Source organism: Homalodisca vitripennis, unplaced genomic scaffold (assembly GCF_021130785.1).
Source record: "Homalodisca vitripennis isolate AUS2020 unplaced genomic scaffold, UT_GWSS_2.1 ScUCBcl_1507;HRSCAF=5223, whole genome shotgun sequence".
In the NCBI taxonomy this organism is placed as follows: domain Eukaryota; kingdom Metazoa; phylum Arthropoda; class Insecta; order Hemiptera; family Cicadellidae; genus Homalodisca; species Homalodisca vitripennis.
This window is the reverse complement of record NW_025777637.1, coordinates 60,297-82,173: the sequence shown is the minus strand read 5'-3', so window position 1 is coordinate 82,173 and position 21,877 is coordinate 60,297. Positions and strand designations below refer to the sequence as shown.

Here is a 21,877-nt window from a genome sequence, read left to right as displayed (position 1 = left end):
TAACGAGGTTTGACAGATTCCTCGTGGTTAATGTTTTTAGATGTCAAAATGGAAAACTGTTTTTTATAACGAGGTTTGACAGACTCCTCGTGGTTAATGTTTTTTCATGCGTCAGGTTGTAAGAGAAATCAAGGTCAGGTGGGAAGCAGGTCTGTTGATTGTTGTCAGCTGTATAAGCTGCTGTCAGTAGGTCAGGTGTGGAATGTGACGCTGTCAGCACAGTCAGCACTGTTTCCAGTTGTCACCATATGGCTTGAGTTTATTCAGTGGTTTTAAGTAAAGTATTCTAGACTGTGTAAATACAATTTTTGACTTGTAGTGTTTATAAGCTTGTTATTATGGTTTCATTGGTGATAAAGTTCTTTTATTGAAAAAAATGCTTGAGATTAGATTGCAGTTTAGTTCTTGTGTTACAGTTAGTTTCTTATTGTTATCTTGGATTCTTGAGTAGATTAATTTTCTTCAAGTTTTATGGTGAAAATGGACTTACAGTAGTTCCAGGTAAATATCTGCACACGTGAGTAAATATTTGTTGTTGAAATACACACTTAAGTACACTTTTAACTATGCTTTGTGTAGCCTGTGCATAAGAGAATGGCAGGTATATTTACTATAACTGAGAAACCAAACATAGCTGTTTCATTAGTGCACTATATTTGCATATTCATTAGCCCACCAATTGACAAATTAATAATATTCATTATATCCTGCACCATATCATTTGTATGATGTTTATACATGTCAAAGAAAACAAGGTTATAAATTAAGTTTCTAATTGCACAAAATGGAATATACTACATTCTAGAAGCTTTTTTCTTACTGGAATTGTTCATAAATTTAAAAACAAACACTCCAATAATATACTTTTTATTTTTGTAAGACCTTACGTGCTCAAGGAACACATCATCAGATTCACATAACTGAATAAAAGTGGTTACAATAATAATATTATCAATTTTGTACTTAATTAAAAACACATGTCATTTAAAATACAAGGAGATAAGCTATGGAATATACTAAGTGAACAAGATCTACTGTTCGAAAATAGTTATGAATTACTATTAATATTTCATTTTGAAAATTAGCCAGCCACACTTTGTCACAAATTTAAGTCATTCTGGATTGAAATTCTAACAAAATTGGATTTAACAAATTGCCAAATATTATCTTAAATACATAACAGTTTACACACAAGAATACAAATACGAACATTTTTATATAGTTAAATAACATTGACATAAAATTAACAAGTTAAAATTATTTTATGAGTTGTTTGGTAAAGAAACATGGTATGTATGTTACTGTCAAATAGTGGAAAATCTATTGTTTTTTTTCATAAAATGTTGGACCTCGCCAAATGTTTGAATCCAAAGAACATTCTAGAAAACATTTTGAGTTTCTTAATCTGGGTGTCTACTGCTCAGGTATAAGTTACTTCTGGTGACTTTCAGTGTGACCTTTGAAGCAAAAGTTCTATGAACTTTAATGGCATTTTTGTCAACCATTACGAAAAGTAACATCTTTATAAAGAAATATTTAGGGTATATTTCGCTAACTAAACTAGTAAATATATGCACAGCTAACAGAGAAGAAACATTTTTTAACAAACAATAATATAACCTAACTGTGTGTGTAGTGTTCTGCAAACCCAAGCAGTTTAATTCATACCAACACTTGTAAAAAATAAAAACAATTTTATCTAGTAAAGTCAAGACAAATATGAGCTTAAAGTGAAATATTACGGGCAAAAGCATGATAATTTGTTAATCTATGTACTCAAAGTCTCACAAACTTTAGAGATTGGTACTTTGCGAAAATGCTGAACAGCTGACGTCCTACTTTGCATAATCCCGAACAGCAGTCCAAGCTAAAACCAGCAGGGATTAATTCTGGCTCATTTACACCTTCCAGTTGAACCTACCACAGAGCACAACAAAAACCGACGTGTTAGTTAAATCTGGGCAACCTTATGGATGTCCAGGAGCAGCACATCACTAACCACAATTGTCGAGATTCTGGGGTGCAAGGGTAATTCAATAGGTCTAGTCTACAGTGGGAGATGACTGGTGGTGTTGGCGGGATTCATTTCCTAAGAATCACGGATTCTTGCTAGCCTCAACATAAGGATGTGCCACTCCCTGCCTGCTGTGACTGGAGAGGCGGGTTCTGAGCTGGCCTCCCCTTCTTTCGAGAGGACATGACTTGAGATAAATGCTCTAAGTTCTTCCTCGTGGATCTCAATAGGAGGCGACCCCAACCCCCAACCTTACCCATCCAGAATATCTTGTCACACCGGAAGCAGCGCAAAGGTCCTTAAAGAGCTAGGTACAATTTATAAGCTTATTGTCCTAAGAGAACAATAACAACAAAATCAAAGCTAAATATGATTTACAAATCTCAGGTAAATTGTTAATAAGATTATCCATATACAATTTCTCAAACATAAAGTTACAAAAAACGTTTTAGCGATCAGTAGTTTGTGTACTACCAATCAGCCGATAATGACTCAGCAGGTCTCCGCATATTCAATAGCCAAATCCCATTGATTGATTCTTGAATCTGAATCTTTGTTGAAGATTCGCTGCATTTGAGATTCGGCTTCAAATATTACAGTATTGTACATTACTAATAAAGACCTTTAATCTGATGTACTACTTGACGTATGCTCTCATTTAAGATTTCCTAACTCCTTGAGAGTCATTCCCCTGACATAACAAAAAAATTGGTAGTTGAAAAATAGGTTTATAGGGTGCAGTAAGTAATGATGTACCAAGGTGTATTGCTTTACCTGTAATCGGTAAAGTATCTGTTTGGGAATTATCAAGCCATGCGGAGCTTTATGATCACACTGTATATATTAAATTCATAAAAAAGAACTCCACAAAGCATAAGTGTCGAATGAACCAAATAGAAATAACTGACAGGGCTCACCTGTAGACGGTGACATGCACCCCTAGAGAAGTGTCCTCTTGGAGACGTCTTATCTTCTTCTCCCGCCTCTGCTCATCTGTCAGTTTACGTGAAGCGTTGGCATCCTCGTGTGCCTTCTGTCGCTTAGCCATTTGCGCTTTCACATGGGCCTCTACCTTGGTGGGGTCCTGCACCGCTTCAGTCCCCAGCACTCTCATAAGGTTCGAGATTCGCAGCTGGATTTAAAGACGAAAATCTGATTACAATCAAAAAATTGATAAAACAAAATTCTGAAAGTGTTAATATACAATCAATAGCATAAATACATTTTGTGTATTTACTAAGATTACATAAACGGTTACTATTTATTTATACAATTGATTAATGTACATTGATTTGTTTAAAATAAACAAATAAATGTATTGATAAACAAATGTATAAAAAAAACCAAAAAATGTACATACTGTTAAACCAAATATACTATTTCAACGTAGTTAATTAAGATTTCATTTACAGGAAATGTATAATCAAAATATAAGGCTTTATTTTTTTCCACCATTATACGTGTTGACAAAATGTTCCAAAAAGGGGTTAAGAGCACAATTTTTGACCTGACAACAAATCTGGAAAGCTTATTGCCAAAAACTGAACTGTTTTTTTTAATTTCTAAGGCCAAAGTTTCTTCAGTGTTTTAAGGGTTAATTGGTTTTTCCATCAAATTATAAAAAAGTTAGAATCATGGGTTGCAATGCATCACTTGCTAGATGAAATGTTCAACGTATTGTTTGAATTTGACAGTTGTAAAAAATCTATGCAGAATATACAACAGGGTAAATATAAATGGCATAAGTTGCAAATACAATTGTTAATTAAACTTTAGTTTCATAATACACGTGATATGCAAATATCTAGCAACTAAGCTCAAGTGCCAGATAATTTATATTACTCTAAATGTCCCCATTGCTAAGGTCTTGACATTATTTATTTTCTACAATACATTTAGGAACTTCCAATCAATTTACATCCAAAACGTGATCCTAATATTAGTAGATCAAGAATAATTCAAAAGAAACTTACTTTTGGTTCTGGTGGGGGTTCCAAACCCAATCTGATTTTTTCTTGTTCTTCCTTCCAAGCCTCTCTTCTATTCTGCCTTCTTAATTTCTTACGCTCTTTTTTTGTTAAAAATACATGCATATGAACAGTTTTTAAGGGTTCACCTGTAATAATCAACACACAATCATAGCAAATCAGGGATTCAATAAAACATAGCTAATGATGGATCTTATTAGTGACATCAAAATATTTGTTCAAACTTATTTTCTTATACTTACTTGGAGGCTTGACCTGAATTGGATGTTCTACTAAATTTGTTATTGTCTGTGCCTTTATTAGTGGGTATCCTTCTTCATTTAGGTATCTAAAACATTAAAAAAAAAAAACAGAATATGAACATTATTTTTATTAATTAATTAACACTACAAATGCTTTTACTAAGGACTAATCAGTTTGCCATACGGAAGTTTAATAAAAACACTGTTTATCAGTTTTCAGTGATTTTCAAAAACAAGACCACAAAGAATGTAATAATAATAATAATAATAATAATAATCATAAAGAATTTATATGGTTGGAATTACCATTATTTGTTTCTTAGTGTGATCAAAAAGATTTCTAATTGTATTTCAAGTTTAACCGCTTTAAAAAATAATTTAAAATACACATTTGTGTGATAAAAAATGTAGTTGAAAGTTCTATCTCAAAGTAATTAACAAATAAGTGGACAAGTTGAGATCAAGGTAGGCTGATTATACAGTAATACCATACCAATAGGCTGATTTGAACTTGGAACTAGCATATTAACTAAGCATGCTTGAATATTTAATATATTAAATCTCATGCACAAGTTTGCTTTCAAACTTTCCCTTCACCTTAATTTAAGTAGAATCCTCACGCTTTCTCTGAGAAAAATAAGTATGGGAAGGTTAGAAAAGATTATACAAAAAAAGATATATGCAAAAGTTAGTAGTAGATGAAATCTTCCTTGATATGTCTTGTCATACGATACATAAATTCACAGTTTGGTTCATTCAGTTAAGATTCAAAGCAGTGTACAATTTTAAATGCTCTTCACCTAAGGATGGTACTACAATGGAAGAGTACACTAAAATCAAAAGTTATCATTTATTTTTAATATTGAATTTCTACTCTTATTATTTTTTCTTTTTACTCCATGATAAAATTGTCACATGTTATTTCATATGATTGTACTCAGTTTGTTACAAAATTATATATTTTGCGATTTTCTCGTTGATATCATGATTACCTATAACACCAATGTAAAAATGTCTGCTAATGCTCAACCAAATTCCATTGAGTGACAAACAATTTTAACCCTAGCAGTGTGAGAAGCACATGTGACATGCACTTCAGGTTTTTTGGATTGTTCAAAACAGCCTTGCAACATGCACAAAAAATTGGACCCTTCTAAGAGATTTAGCATAGCTGCAGTGCTAGGGCTGCAGTCTATAGGTCAGTTTATTTCCAAGATATCATGCAGACAGACAGACAGAAATAATATTTTCCAGCCCATCAAAGTAATAGGCTTCGCTAGTGCTCAGCTAACTATAATTTGTGATTGACCTGATTTGCCATCATCATCAACCTGTTATTTATCAAACTATTTATTTTTTTTTAATCTTTATGTTTCAGAACAAACATGTTATATTTAAGTAACTCACGTGTCTGCAGTTAATATAACAGAGTCCCACCACTCAACTGCTGGTATCTCGTCCACCTGAGTCTCAATCTTGGGTGCAATTTGTGCCAGCTTTGTAGCTGATGAGATACCGGTCTTGCGGGCAATCTGGGAGATTTCACTCTGTAGTTTCTCTAGTTGGGCCTGTTCACAATGAAATATTTTAGCAACGTCATTACTGATATGAATGTTTACTTGTAAATGGAAACGCATCTTAACCCTTTGAGTGCCGCGCGTTTTGCTATATGATATGCATAAATTCTGCAAGGGTCTGGTTTAAAATTCATAACAAATTTATTTATTGGTAAAATGTCTTGAGTTTTTTGTTTTTTTTTAGATAAATATATTTCCTTTACACTTATAATACATTGATTACTTATTTAACGTTTTTATACAAATAAAGAAAATCATTAACAAAAACTTTATGAGCAAAAACATTTAGTTTTTTATTTTGACACAACTTAGTGTTACTGAAATATTTTATTTTTTTACTTTTAGTTATTCTATCTTATACTCCATTTAATTCTTTACAAAAAGACATATAAACATTTTTTATACTTATAAATAAAGTTTGGAAAATAAATATGAAAATATGAACCACTACAAAACTAGAAATTTTCTAACTTAACCTAACAATCTATGTATTGTCTACACTGATAATGCTTAAATCTAATGCCTGCAATACTAGGTCTTCATTGTCAGCAATGTTTTTTTACGACTCATGGTTTATAAATATCACTGAACAAACATATTAAAAACTATACAAACGTATTTAGTAAAGTACTAGATGCTTACGATCGCCGTAACTCACGGGCGTCATTGTTCTACTTACACACACGCACTAGAACAACATACACAAACAAAATAATTTGAAGATACTAACAATACAAACCCATTTACACTTAAAAGCTTTCAATATCATTTGTGAAATAAACAGTAGTGCAAACAAAACACATGACGGCTCGTCCGCGTAGCGGCCGATTCTAAACGCGACTGACACGCTCACTTTAGAACCGCCGTAAAAATCAGAATCTAACCAAAATGCAACAAAACCTACATCAAAAGTTACGTTGAAGCCTTTGGAATGCGTATGTATAGTCATTGAGCCAATTTAGATAAATACTATATAAAATATAAGCGTTACTGCAGAAGTCGCTAACAGCGATTCTGGCATTTCTTGCATATAATGCGGGATCGCTGACAGCGATGCTCCGGCACTCAAAGGGTTAATAATCCTTATTTATTTCAAGATAGTTGTTCGAATGTTATTGTGCATGCCAATGTAAAGTTCACATCATGTCACAATTCCAGCAGACACAATACAGGAAATGGCATGTTCAATAATCTCAAAATCTCAACCCTAAACAAATCAAAATCAAATCAAATCAAAAAACATCTTTATTTCCATTATGGTACAAAAAATTTAGAAATCATAGGAGCACAATTTTTAAATTTATAATATAAAATTAGTTAATGTAATTAACACCAAAACATAAAACTGCAAACAAATTAAATACTTATTATATATACATATATACATACAGTATTGTATAGACTGCTCTAATGATTATGGAAATGTTTCCTCACATAGGTGCATAGCACCTGTGCGTGAGAGAATGAGTCCCATTAATTCAAAAAATAATTTTCTTAGGGAAATAAGATGTTAAAATAATGTTGTTTAGTAAAAAAAAAAATATATAATAGAAAAATAATTCATTTAATAATTATAAATACTGATAACGCTCATAGTGGTAAAGAAGAAAAAGCAATATGAGGTTACAAAAGAGACGCAATAGCAAACATGCTTATCAGTGAATGTAGGTAATTAAAATAAGGATAAACTACGAAATATTAGTTGATAAGAAATAAAAACCGACAGACAAAACGGACTCCTCAGTCAGGACAATGCTTGAGGCCTCTGCCCCTCCTTTCAATTAGCCTACCCCAAACTAATCTTACCCCGCACCTCTACCTACCACGTTGGCCACCAACACACACACACACGTACACGCAACGCACGCACGCATGCACGCACGCACACACACACACACACACACAAAACTATCACCATGCGATCACAAATATAAAAGCACGCTCCCATCCTGTAATCCAATTTTGGACATTAAATTCTGTAATCAGATGTTATAATCCTTTCCATATAATCATGACCCACACTTTTTTAACCAGTTTTTTACTTTTATTTTATAAGTTGATAATTTATATAAAAACATATCCTTGAGAAATTCTGGTAAATTTCTATAAATAATGTGAGAAACATAAAATGTATTTGTTTTTGAAAAAGTTCTATTTAGCCTGGGTGTAAATATGGAGGATGTAAAATTTCTTATTGCGTAATGGTGATTCGGAAATTCGAATATACTTCTGTAATTTTTGAAAATATATACAACAACTACTCTAACGAACACCTGTCTTATATCCAAAACATCCATTTCGGTGAACAGCGCCTCCGATGCGTAATGCCTATTTTTTTTCCCCAGTGCTGCTTTAAGTATTGCTTTCTGAGTTACAAACAGTGGATTTAAAATACTTCTATAACTAGCACCCCACATTATGATCCCCCCTCTAAAAGCGATTGAACATATGCGAAATAAGCTACTCTTATTTCTTCTAAAGTTAAAAAGTCATGCATTTAATAGTGTTTTTAGAATTTTTGAGTCATTTACACCAACTTTTGTTTTTGTAAGTTTCTTGTTACCAATCGTCAAGTTTCAAGATGGTGCTGTAAGTTTTGAGAAGTATAAAACAGCATATATTAACAATTGAACATACAATAACTACTGGAATCATAATTCCTTCTGATCAACCAAACATGCAACGATGATTTCTTATTACATAAGTAATGCACAAGTATGTATACTAGCAAGTTTTGAGATGACAGTTTATTCTGTTTAAATGGTATATTTAAGGGAAATTCTGGTTGCAATTATAGCAAGATTCATTCAAACCATTATTGACAACTGTTTATACTAAAAAACTTATAATAGGCTATGCGTTATAATCACTAGAAAGTAATAGAATCATGTATAATATCCTCTAATTTTTTAATTTCGAACATTTAAAAAATCCACAAATGAATCCGTAATAATATACACCATGTATGGTTAGAGGAGATTCTTGGGTAATACTTAAACCAATTGTTAAGTTTTGTTTTGTAAAAATTCTTTATTAAAGACATTTATCAACTAATGTTGCTATATGTTTTGAATTGTGTGTTAACAAAGTGAGTGTAATCAACATAGCTGACAATGCCTAAAGATATTTTAAGGTGAAAATATTTTAACATTTTTTTCCTCATTTTGCTAATTTAATGGCAGTTTTATACAGCACATTTTTAAATTTTATTTTTCTCTGTAGATACTGTCATGACCAGAGAAAATTTATATAAACATCAGAGTCTTACCTTCATTCGCATCCTATCAGCGAGCTGCTGGAACTTGCCGGGTTCATGGAACCGCAGAGCTCTTTTGTTGCGGATGCTGGGCTTGGCAGAGATTCGCGGGTCAAAGAATGAACTCTCACTAATGTCCTCCACTGTCTTCTCTTGCAGCTGTTGTCTGAACTCTTCCCTCTTTTTGGCCCGAATGTTGGCCTGCCATAAATCTCAAGTAAATTCACTTTTCTGTACCATATTAGATTTACAAAACTACACGCAGCCTTCAAATAAACCTCCACTTTAAAAAAGCCATTATGTTTAATTTTATATTTATTTTTAGTATTTTTGTTAGACTTGCAAATAAGTGACAAGATTCTCTAAGTTGTTCCATTGACAGTTGTTTGATTACATATTTTAATAAAAGTGCCAATTTTAAAATCTACTACATAAATTAAATAAGCAAAAAACGTAAACATTAACCCTGCAACTGGCTTTAAGCAATTATCGACGCATTAACTAGTTTCAAAATGGCACTAAGCAATTTTCGACGCATCAACTATGTCGTAATATGATCTCTCATAACAAGTCAATTTTTTACTTTGTTTGAAGTAAAACATACATAAATCTAAAGATAAAGATCCAAAGTTTCACATTATATCATAAAACGTTCTATAGTTACGTTATATCTTTCATTATAAAATTCTAAACTTGGATGTTCACATTTCCGATTGCCATTTGTTTGCGTAATTTTCCGAATACGCTAAAATTGCTGCATGTTTGTCAAAATTCCCTGTTGCGAGTTTACGTTCTACACGATCGTAAGTATCGTCATTGAAAACAGTGTATTCTTGGCTTTCAGAAACATCTTGTCAATAGCCAGCAGGAAAATAAATGTTCATAAAATAAGTGTTTGAAAAGCTTTTGTTTTGTAAAATCCCAAAATGCCTTATGCGTCGAAAATAGCTTAATTAAATTTTATTATTTTGTTTACTTTATCATTGTCTGAAAATAGTGAAAATCATATCAAAACAAAGAAGAAGAACTGCTATAAGCAAAAATATCGCCAACAAAAAACTATGAACTAGTATTTTATTTTTGTTCTGTTGCACAATCACCAACTCAGCCGGTACAGAAGAACAACGCATCGCTTAGTTGCCATGTTGATTTCTCTGTTGTTATTACGCTATTGCCGGTATTAGTGTATTGTTTGATATTTTATTTGGATATTTTAGACTTTTCATTATTCAGTGTGTATAAATAAAAGTTTGTTTAGTGTCTTTTTTTACTTAGTGAAGTGAAAAATTTAGAGGTTAGGTTAAGTTTTTAGTGAATTGGTTGGACTTTTGTGAAACTGAAAGTAAGCCTATGTTCATGTAGGTTCAGTGTTTTTTATTTTTTTGGAGACAATTTATATTAATTTCTTAATGAGTGTTAATTCAAACAGTAGTGGTATTAGGAATGTCTTGGTAGTGAATACAAAGGTATTTATAATAAAAGCATATTGATGTATTTTAGACAATACAACATTGTTTACTTTTTCGGAAGGTATTAGTGTTTTATTTTCTATGACCATCTCTTGTTTTATATTTTTAACAAAAAAATAATAAAGATAAAAATACATTGTTGTAAACTTCAATAAATGTAGTATCCATATAAATAATTTTTGCATGAAAAGAAACTGTTACCTAAAAAAGTTAGGCATTTATTTCACATTTTTGACTTTTGTAAAAATTATAAAAAAAGTTTGATGCCATAGAAAAATATCTTATACAATGTAAACTTCAATAAATATCATATTTTTTTCTTCTACATATATTTATTTTAGAAAAAAATATTTGTTTATCCAATAGATTCCAAAATGTCACAATGGTATACATAATAATGTTACACAACATTTTTTCAGATTTTGTAGTTTTTATAGATATATTATTCAAAAGTACCAATAAACTTCTTTTACCCAAATATTTTTTTGTAATATGTAACTCAGATATATAAGCAAACTTTTGTATATTTTAGATTTATTAAAAAAAATTGCATATTACCTGAGGGAGTGCTATACATTTGAGAAAAATGTATTCTTTACTAATATTTTTATGTTAATCAGTAATTTAAAAAAAAAAACTACATTTAAACGATTCAATATTTAATAATTTGTTTGTAAACTACATTTATTTAAAAAAAAAATTGGTGTTTTTAAAATGTTCGTATCTTAAAAAATAGATGAGCAGTGATTAAAATGTAAAACCCTTACAAAATCACCAAAAAGTGCCTGCCATTTTGGGAAAAATTATGACCAGTTCTAGGGTTAATCATTACAACTCATAATGTAGGATGTTATCTGATATCATGATTTTAATATTCTACTTACATTATTTCAAATTAAATCAAACATGATAACGACATGAGCTGTAATTTATATACACAGACAGTTTGCAACATTCTCAGCTGATGATATTATAACACACCAATGATATGGACGGTAAATTAATTAACCAGCTTGACAACTATTGTTATCCAATGTTTTGAGCCTGTTTCATGTTGAAACAACATATCAAAGATGCAATATGTCTATTGTTTGTTGGATAATGAAAGTTATGTAATCCTCAAGCAGTGAGGACTTCCTGTACCATGTTATATCCAGAAAATGGTATTATACCTTCAGAGTAGGGATGACATGAGTAAGTTGTATTTCCTTGCCAGTTACGTCCACAGTGCGGCCCTGGCTGTCTAAGATAAGAGGTGTCGGCTTGTTGATCACCTCTGGCCGGTTCAGTCCAGGGATCTTCAACACTCCTGTTGACAACTTCGACTGTATCTGAGCCTGTCATGAAATGATCATTTCATCAATTGGTTTTATAAATTATAAGTATAAGTTTTTCAACCCAATCACAGGATTATTTAAACATTAAAAAATTACACAAACCTGTAGTCTTTATATGCCAAGTCAAAGTAGGCCTATGTACTAAAAACACCAAAAAGAATGTGCATCCGAATTGGTTGTCATTAATGTTGATAAATACAAAAATACTGATGTTTGAATTTAATTTTTATTACAATACAAAATAAAATCTCATTAGTAATAATAAATATTTAACCAAAGACACAGATATTATATTGGTGTAAAATTTTATGTTATTACGTATAAACTAATATGAAAATAACAAGGATAAGACTATTTGTAATATATTTCCCATCAGCATATCATTGTATGCTATGTTTAATTAAGATGCATAGATTTGGTTCATGAGTGTCATATACATCAAAAATATGAATACTTGCATATTGACTCAAATAATTTCTTAAAGGTTATCTATATAAGATAATAAAAATCTTCAAGTATTTTCTGGAGTTTTACTTTAATAATAAAACTCTTGTTTGTGTTAGAGTTTGTGATTTTGTTTTCACACATGTACTACTATTATTTTAGCCTTATTTTAATAAATTTTTAACAAAATAATTACTTTTATTCTTCCTTTATTTTTAAGGTTTCTTTAGTAATAACATTAGTAATGTTACGAACAACATCCAAACTAAAGTTGTCCAAAACGATAAGAGTACACCATCTCACTCAGAGATTTTATTAGGAACTAGATATAACGAATAGTACCTGCAGCTGAGCAATTTTCTTGGCTTTCTCCTCTGTTCTCTGTACAGAGACAGAAGGTGGTTCCAGGCCCTTGTGTCGTGTGTCGCTGGACCTCAGAGCACTCAAGGCTTTTTTGCGTTCTTCAATCATCTTCTGGGCATTGGCCATCATGTCTTTGATCTGCAATAATGACATGAAAATTTGTCAATTGTCCACCTTATTGCAATATTTTCAGTAAAAGTATAAAAAGGAATAAAAAATGTCATAAGACTGATAGCAATATCGATATTGAAATGGGAAGAATCATACATGGTCTGAGGGATTTGTAGGAAAACATTGGTGAGAATCCAAGAGACGAGAGGCTAAGAAGAAAAACTTGGTTTAGAAATAACTCCTGAATCCTGGCTGTTTAGATCAAACTGACTAACTTGAGTTATACAAAATTAATCTGTATAGAGTGTGTAAAGAAACCTACACTTTAGTAGACAATTTTTATTGAATTTTAAGTTAATATCATTAGAAACTTGTCAATAATGTATTTTGATACACCTTAGCTACCTTTAAACTTCAACATAATACATTTTTTAACATAACGTAGCCATTTTATAAAGAATTAACTGAGTCTTAATGAGTGAACTCCTGTTTGTTGTTGAGATTTTTTTTTCCTGCTGATATGCCCATTCCCTACATTTATAGTTAAGATGATTGAACAATACACAGTCAGCAAACAACACAGTAATTTATATCAAACAGTATAATCTTGTGTTCTAAAAATATTTTTAACCTTAAGATTTTGTAATGCTGACACCAAAGTACACTGGTTATCTCTTTAACGTATAAAATTTAGAGATTGCTTAATTAATAATATATGAGTTTGTGGTTACTTTCTTCTTCTGTCTCGATTTTTATTGCTAATTGTCATCTTCTTCAACAAATCAGAAAACAGATCTTATAATTATCTTAGAACCATCTCTGTTTACAAACAAGCAGCACCTGATTGATGTTGGCTTGTTTAACTGAGACTGGAGTACGCACATGACTCTGGTTTTCACGTAGAGCTTGTAAACTTCCTGATCAAGAAAGTGTTTTCAGATTCAAGCCATCACTGACATCCTGGCAGAGCAAAACACACATAATCCATAACACATTAATAGGAAGACTCTTCTTGCTTATGGCTGGGGCACTCTTGAATGGGAGACAAACCAAGCAAACGACTGATGATGGATAGGGATAAGGATAAGGAATTAGGAGAGAGTCAAAGGTCAAATCCAGGACAGTTAGTTGGTCAAAATTACTTACTTTTCTAATATATAATGGTGTTGAAGATGGAGTAAGAATTGAAACGCTGCTTCTCACTCTTACAAACTTATTAAATTTCATATTGTGTCATATTTCCTAACCTTTTTGCAGAGATTCCTGCAATTTTTCAAGGCCATTATATTGTTATAAGCAATTCTATGAAATGATCAGAGTTCAATTAAGTGTTCAGAAAATACAAATATTTGTCTTTAATCGGTTAAGTTCAAGTAAGAACTAAGACCTTCAAGAGATTTTGATTACCCTCCTCCGCTTACTGAATACTGTAACTAAAGACTAAAAATTATAATGAATTTTGATGACAATGTGTGTTAAAATCTATTTCCAATATATCTTTTGATAGCAATGGCTTTCTATAGGTTTTAAAATAAATTTCAAACTATGAATCACAATCATAAATTACCTGGTTAGGTGACAGTTGTTCCTTGGCCGATTTCTCTTTAGTTGACTGTTCTTTTGAAGACACAACACCGTTTTCTTCAAATTTGGTCTTCTTACCTCCGTGGCTGTCACCCTCATGATGTCTTTTTTTGGAAGATTTCGGTTGTGTGTTTCTCATGCCATCCAATATCTCAAATATCCGGTCAGCAAGTCTCGATGCCTTAGATGTCTCCAGTAACGAACTAAGTTTGTCTGAAAATATTTTCAATAAAAGTTACTGACATTGATGCTTTATGTGTCTACTGATTTAAATTAAATTAAATCAAACCAATAATGGAATTTTTTGGAAATTACTCTTAAATCACTCAGAACTGGCACAAACACATATAAACCAAATAAAATTGTACCACCTTACTCTTTTCAAAAAGATAACACTTTTTAATGCTACCCAGTATGTAAAAAAACTTCATAAATCAACATGGTATGGGTGTTGGCCAAACTTTCCTCATGTTCTGCATAAATGATTACTATGTATGACAAAAATATATCTGTATAATAATGTATACTTACTAACTAAATATATTCTAAACTATAAAATAAAAAGAAATTGCTAAATTGATTGTTAAGTGTTAATCTCAAGAATGACTACACCAATTTGGTTAATTATTTTTTTTAATAATTTCACTGAAGTCTGAGGAATGTTTATAGGATTCAAGAAAAAACCAACATGTGTAAAAACTTTTAATGCAAAACTATGTAGTCATTTAGTGAAGGTAAAACAAAGAAGGGTTACTGTTGGAATATTTTGAAATGCTATATTTTTACAGGTCCGCAATTTGTTTCCACGGTGTTCTCAAAAACAAAGCCTTAAGAGGAAAGCAAAAGTTGTGAGTTAAAGAAGGATGGTAAATCAAATTGTCCATCTGTGTATTACATTGTGGATGGACAGAAGAAGGATAAGTTTCTAGCTGACTCCAGAGCTTTACATCACATGTGTAAATATTTCTTTCGCACATACAACTCATTTGCTGAACCAGTTGTCATTACAGTGGACAATAGTGAGGTTATTAATGCCCTTGGTGAACATACATGTCACAGTCTGTTAATGTCACAGTTTGACATTAACAAAAACCAGTTTTAGAAAAAGTTTAATATGTTCCTGACATAGGTAAGAATTTAAAGTTTGTGAGTTTCTCAGTTGGGAAGTGTTACATTTTCAAAGCCTGGATGGATAAGTGTTTTTTTTTTCATGAAAAACATAAAAAACTCTGGTCAAAGCAAAAATGAACTTTATCAGTTAGATGTGGAAGATTTGATACAAAAATTATCAAGCTCCGAAGCAGCTGTGTGTTGTACCAATGTGAAGGAAACCTTTCTGGACTGACACGGGTACCTTGCCCATCAGTACAAAATACTGAAGGTTTTAAAATATAGGAATATTAATTTTGGCATAGAAGATCAGTTTTACAGGAGATGTGTTCTTGGTAACAACATACGATTATCAATCGCATTCGTACTGTGAAACTTACCAAACCAGGTGAAATAATTAGTGCAGATCTCAGTAGGCCTATGTAAAATGTATCTATTGGTATTGTATGGTATTTAAGGACTATTTCAGAAAGTGTCAGAGACTGAGGTGGCAGAATGTGCACATTTTTTTTCTACAAATTTCAAGTTTTGCTTTCTGATTGTGGGATCTTCATGAGAACTGCCATATAAACTAGAGGAAATAGTTCCATACACATGAAATGAGAATACTTATTGAAGCTGCATGTAGTATGTTATATTCAAACAAAGACTTACATATATGTGATTATGGGCATAAGCAATGAACACGACGGTATGTCATGTGATTGATCGTACTGGTCCTACAAGTGCAGAGCAAACACTATACAAACTGTGGTATAAGAAAGAACTGGCACCAGTTGGCCATTTGAAAGTAAGTGTTACGTACATGTACCGAAGCAGAAAAGACGGAAGTGGTGAGTAAAGTCAGTGTGTGGTAGACTTGTTCGTTACTATGATAAAAGAGATGGATGTTGAGTGTTCGGTGACCAAAAGATTGTAATTAGTAAGGATGTTGTAATTAGACTTAAAGAGACAAATTGTAATGTGCCAGAAAAATCAAAATAAGCTTCACTCAAAGTACCATTAGAGAATGAACAAGATATTCTAGATGTTTGTTATTCAGGAGATGTCAGAGTAGAGGGCATAGACACTCATATTGAATATATGAGAGAATGAACTGACAGGAATGAGAGTGATACTACTGCTGATATTGGTAGACCAGTTTGACAAGTAAACCTTCAGAGTTTTTTCAGGATTACATTTTACTTGCCGATACTTGTATAACTCTGAACTCCTGACTGGTGACACTGGCAAGTGGCAATGGAGGATGAGATGGCATAATTGCAGGGAAATTATGTTTTTGATCTGGTGATGTTGCCACCAAAGAAAAAGGTTACTGGTATTAAATTTGTATTAACGAGAAAAGAGGACAAATACCAGACCTGTAATACGGGATTGATTATAGTGAGATATTTAGCCCTGTAAACTAAGTTTGACACTATTCTACACTGTTGAAATGTTGTTGCCCTAATAAATATGTGCTTTAAGCAATTTGACACAAAGACAGTGTCCTTATATTCAAAGCTAGAGGAAGATATTTGTCAGACAGCCAGAAGGTTATGACGATCAAAGTGGAAAAATATGAAAACTAAAACAGACTTTGTATAGATTGAAACAAAGTTCTAGGTGTTGGTAAGAATAACTAACAAAATCCGTAACAGAATAAGGTTTTAGTTACAGTAAGTCGGATCCATGCTTGTTCATAGAGAACAGGAGAGGTGAAAAAGTTCTCCTATTGGTCTAAAAGCACGTTCAAGTTAGCAAGTTTCTGATCTAATAGATCATCTCACAAGCAAATTTTATTTGAAAGTGACTGATCCTGGCTTTTAACTGGATGTTGAGATTCATCAAACAAAGGATACAGTGATCCTAAGCCAGAGGTCATACAGAATCCGTATGCTAGAAAGGTACAGAATGTCTGATTCCCACCTTGTTGGAATGCCTTTGAGTACTAGGTGTGAAAACATAGATGCAGAAAACAAGACTCTTGGTGCACATTTACCATTTAAAGAAGCAGTTAGAAGCTTGTTGTTTGTATGCCATACAAGACCTGATATCAGGTGTGCCTTGAGTAGGCTATAGTGGCTTAGAAGATGCATTTTCTTTCCACTGAGGACTGGGTTGATGTGAAAGACATCTTGCGTTATCTAAGAAGGAAAAATGAATCACACTGGTTTACCCACAAGGTAAGAAAACTCTTCATTGATAAAGTGATGCAGATTGTGCCCAAGATGGAAAGAAGAGAAAATCTCGTCTAGGATGCTTCTTCGATGTTGGAGCTGTGCACTGGGCTTCGTTGAGGCAAGACTGTGTAACATCATCAATGACTGAAGCTGAATTTGTAGCTGAATTTAACAGCTAGGCAGATTGTTCAGGTTGAAGCAACTTTTGGGTGAAATCTACAAAAATTATATTGAAGCTGACAATACTGGAACATTCCGATTGTTGAAAATTGCCAAAAAAAGATGACCAGATTGCGGATTTCCTGACTAAGAGAGTTTCTGTTGCTAGGTTGAAAAATTTAATCCAGCGTTCTAGTTGGAGGGCAAACTGAACAAAAACTCTGTAGATTTAATTTTGCCAGTTAACTACATGTTTTACACAGGCACATGCACTTTGAATCAGAAATGCAACAACAAGTGCAAAAACTTATGTAACAGCCAGTCATAATTTCACTTAACCTCTGATTCTCTTGACCTGAACACTGAAATAATATGATGTATATAATACATACTTACTTCCTCTTCAAAACGTACTCCATCAAAAGTGCTTTCACTAAAAAGGCTATAGACTTTGACTTCTAAAATTGTTTTTAAAACCACAAGTAACTGCTAGAAACTATTAAAAGTGTGTGTGTGTGCGTGTGTGGGTGCGTGCGTGCGTGCATGCGTGGGTTCGTGTGTGTGTGTGTGTCTATAGCTCATGACCTGGACATATCATTGTCATGTGCTGAATGTCACTTCTGGGTCCATAATAATTTTGCCGTAAAACATTGACACCACCGTTATATTACTCAATGGGTCATATAGTGCAATATCATAATACTGTATTAAACCCATTGCGGATCATATTGTTTTGGCGTGCTGGCACCAGCGAGCACGAACTAATTTACGGTCAGCGGCCGAACGAACAGCAATGGTGCGCCACATCGTATTGCTCGATATTGTATACTCACTTCATATCTACGTTAAACTGGATTCCGGTTTATAAAAATATCTCCATATATATTCTTAAAAACAAAATAATTAAATACAATATATTTTTTATATATTGGCTTCTCACTAACTGACTCTCACTAACACTCTCTAATAAATATCGATCAAGTTCAACCGATCGTAATTTTTCCATTTCTATCAGCACATATTATGACACGCAAATTATAACATAAAATGCAATACTAGTTACTATTATAATAACAGCTGAGGAAAACAACCAGTCAGAAGCGCTAAAAAGCAGAGAGTAAACTCATATGAATGATTTTTTAACTTCGACATACAACTGCGATCTGTGGGATATTTATAAAACTTTTGAAAACTCTGAACGTAGACCGTTGTTAAATATTCATAGCTGACAAGTGAAGACAATCGCCCAATCTATCAGAAATTAATAGAACTATTTGGAGGGAAACTTAAAAACTGACCGCTTTTGAGACCTGAGCTCGTCATCGTGCAGCCAGACCTAACGGACCGGGAGCACAGCTCGTCAGTGATCCACAATGGGTTAATCTATTCACGGAATTAATGAAGTTGGAAGCTGATCTGAAAGTGGCCAGTGAACAACCTGAAGACTGGCAGCAATAAATACGAGAATCACCTTGTTTGGTACTCTTACTAGCAATGCTGTGAATGAAAATGAGATAAGGGGCAAAAAAACGCTGAGGTTATCATTGCCCTTAAGAAAGAATTGACACCTACTCGTATTTGGTAGTGTCAATTAGGTACATAAAGATTACATTGTGTATAACAAAAATAGGAATTACGACAAGTAGGTGAGTAAATAATTTATACGGTACTTAAAACTAGATAACAATAAATATAACAAGGGAAAGACTGTAGAGAGGTCTTAACCTATATAAGGACTAAAAGATAAATAGAACATAAATAAGGACAAGGTACATAACATTAATTAAATAAACTGTAAAAACTTAACACAATTTACTGCCACCAAGTTAGCTGTAAAGGGGCTAATTTGGCAGCTGTCAAGATAATGATACATAAAATTAAATAATAAAGTTTATAAATATTAACAACAATATATAATCGGAATAAATAAGTTTAACATTATATTATATTTTATTAATCAGGGACGTTGCATTCAGAAAACACAGCAATCTTTGAGTTGACGTCTCGTCATCACAAAGAATATCGTTCAATGAAGCCGGCAGATTCGAGTGTTGGCGCCTATGTACCGAGTAGCGAGGGCAGTCAATAAGCACATGTTTAACAGTAATGACAGTGTCACATGTGTCGCAGACCGGAGGATCATCTCTACTCATGAGGAAACCATGTGTGAGAAGCGTGTGGCCTAGCCGCAGGCGATACAACACAACCTCCTCACGACGACTCGGGCGGTTCGCTGTCTCCCAGAGTCCAACACAGTCTTTAATGCGTCGTAACTTGTTGTTAACGACTGCCTGCCAATCGCTATTCCATTTGGCTTTCAGTTTGCCCTTCACTACCGGAATAATGTCGGAGGAAATCATCCGTGCGGTGTAAGGCTGGAGTTCTAATGCTTCTTTAGCTCCTCTATCTGCCAGCTCGTTTCCGGATACTCCAATGTGTCCAGGTACCCAGACAAGGAAGACAGCAACACCTTCGGACTGAAGGAAAGACAAAGAGTGCCATATTTCGCAGATGATAATGTTTTTTGAAAACATGTCGCTGATGGCTTGTAAACCACTAACCCTCCGAGTGTTGTATTACATACCCCAGGAGTGTTTTTGCCATTTTTGTGACTTTTGCAGTGTTTTAGAAAAATATTTTTAAAACATCAATAACTAAAATTAATTCCATACATGTATACATATTTGTAAACTAGAATATGTGGGCTACTATAAAATATAAGGTTTGAAACACTTACTTCAATTTTGAATTTTTCCTGTGGGTAGAAACTTAAAACTTCAAAAAAATTTTCTGAAACTTTCCAAAATGTGAATTTTTCTATTTTTTCCTGTTCACTTTATAAAAAAATCAAAATAGCCATTTTGTACACAATTTATTACTGAACAAAAATATATATACACTTATACACTTTTTTTAACACCTTGAGTAAAAAAACATGAAAAATTAACTCTATACACTATGTACAAAAACCTTGTTTTCAGGGAAAAACCACTAACACACTTTCTTCATCTTTCGGGCCATTAGGGGCCTCCAGTAGTGTTGTAAGTTCAAGAAACATTCCTTATGTACTCCACAGTTACATCCTGGGCAGTGGACAATACTAAAATACTAAAACAATACTAAACACTACAGACACCAACAAAGGTTAGTCGTTCTAATGTCAAAATGAACTGGCACAGCTGAATTTCTACAAATGCAAGAGCAAATAAAACGGCAAATTTTTCGACAAACGGAAGGCATTATACAATCACCATGTAGCCTAGATGTTCTAGAATCGCATAGTATTCGAATAATCTCGATATCGCTATCGACAATCGGTAAATTCGGTAGAAAACTACGGCGTTGCGTAACCGTCAGAAATCTGACGCAAAACGCTCGGCCGGTGCTTCGTAACCGTCAGAAATCTGACGCAAAACACTCGGAGGGCTAAGGGAGTCGCTGCAGATAACCAAAGTTTTAGTCATAGGAAACGTTATATTTAGGGCCTTTTTGATAGCTGTTAATTCGGCCGTGAAAATGGAAGAGTTGTTGGGGAGACGAAATCCGTATCGTCTTACCCCAGTGACAAAAGCACATCCAGTTCTACAACGTTCCTTTGACCCGTCAGTACAGACAACATCGCAAGGTGCAAGGCTGCCTAGTATTTGACAGAATTCTTGTTGGTAGACTGTTTCTGGAGTGGAGACTTTTTTAAACCTAGAAAGATTTAAAATAATTTTTGGCATTGAGACGTGGTGGGATCCAGGGTGGGATATCACATTGATGAACGATTTTAAACTCGTAATCGTTTAGGCCTATTTCATAAGCGTAGGATTTGGCCCTAACACCTAAGGGTGAAGGAAGATTTGGTCTCGCCAGGAAAGAATTATAGAGTGGATTTCGCAGGACCGGTTCAAACGCAGGGTTTTCTGGCTTCCCTGAAAGAGCGTGAACATAGTTTAGGAACAGCTGCTGCCGTCTATGCGAAAGAGGGGGTTCTCCCGTTTCTGCGAGAAGACTGTTAATAGGAGAAGATTGAAAAGCTCCAGTGGCCAGTCTTAAAGCAGAATTATGGACTGGGT

At 33.2% G+C, this 21,877-nt stretch overlaps 1 protein-coding gene across 1 annotated transcript in view; it reads right to left on the bottom strand.

Annotated features, from left to right (window-relative positions):
* The window catches only part of LOC124371496 (U4/U6 small nuclear ribonucleoprotein Prp3-like), a gene marked incomplete at its 3' end in the record, with an annotated part of 47,615 nt that overhangs the window by 5,927 nt on the left and 19,811 nt on the right, over nucleotides 1-21,877 (bottom strand). Inside the window, exons 3-10 of the mRNA XM_046829838.1 lie at nucleotides 14,369-14,598; nucleotides 12,670-12,828; nucleotides 11,719-11,883; nucleotides 9,090-9,278; nucleotides 5,652-5,812; nucleotides 4,245-4,330; nucleotides 3,988-4,130; nucleotides 2,932-3,146 (exon numbers count right to left, since the gene is read on the bottom strand). Coding sequence (XP_046685794.1) covers nucleotides 2,932-3,146; nucleotides 3,988-4,130; nucleotides 4,245-4,330; nucleotides 5,652-5,812; nucleotides 9,090-9,278; nucleotides 11,719-11,883; nucleotides 12,670-12,828; nucleotides 14,369-14,598 — 1,348 coding nt within the window. The remainder of the gene's footprint in view (nucleotides 1-2,931; nucleotides 3,147-3,987; nucleotides 4,131-4,244; nucleotides 4,331-5,651; nucleotides 5,813-9,089; nucleotides 9,279-11,718; nucleotides 11,884-12,669; nucleotides 12,829-14,368; nucleotides 14,599-21,877) is intronic.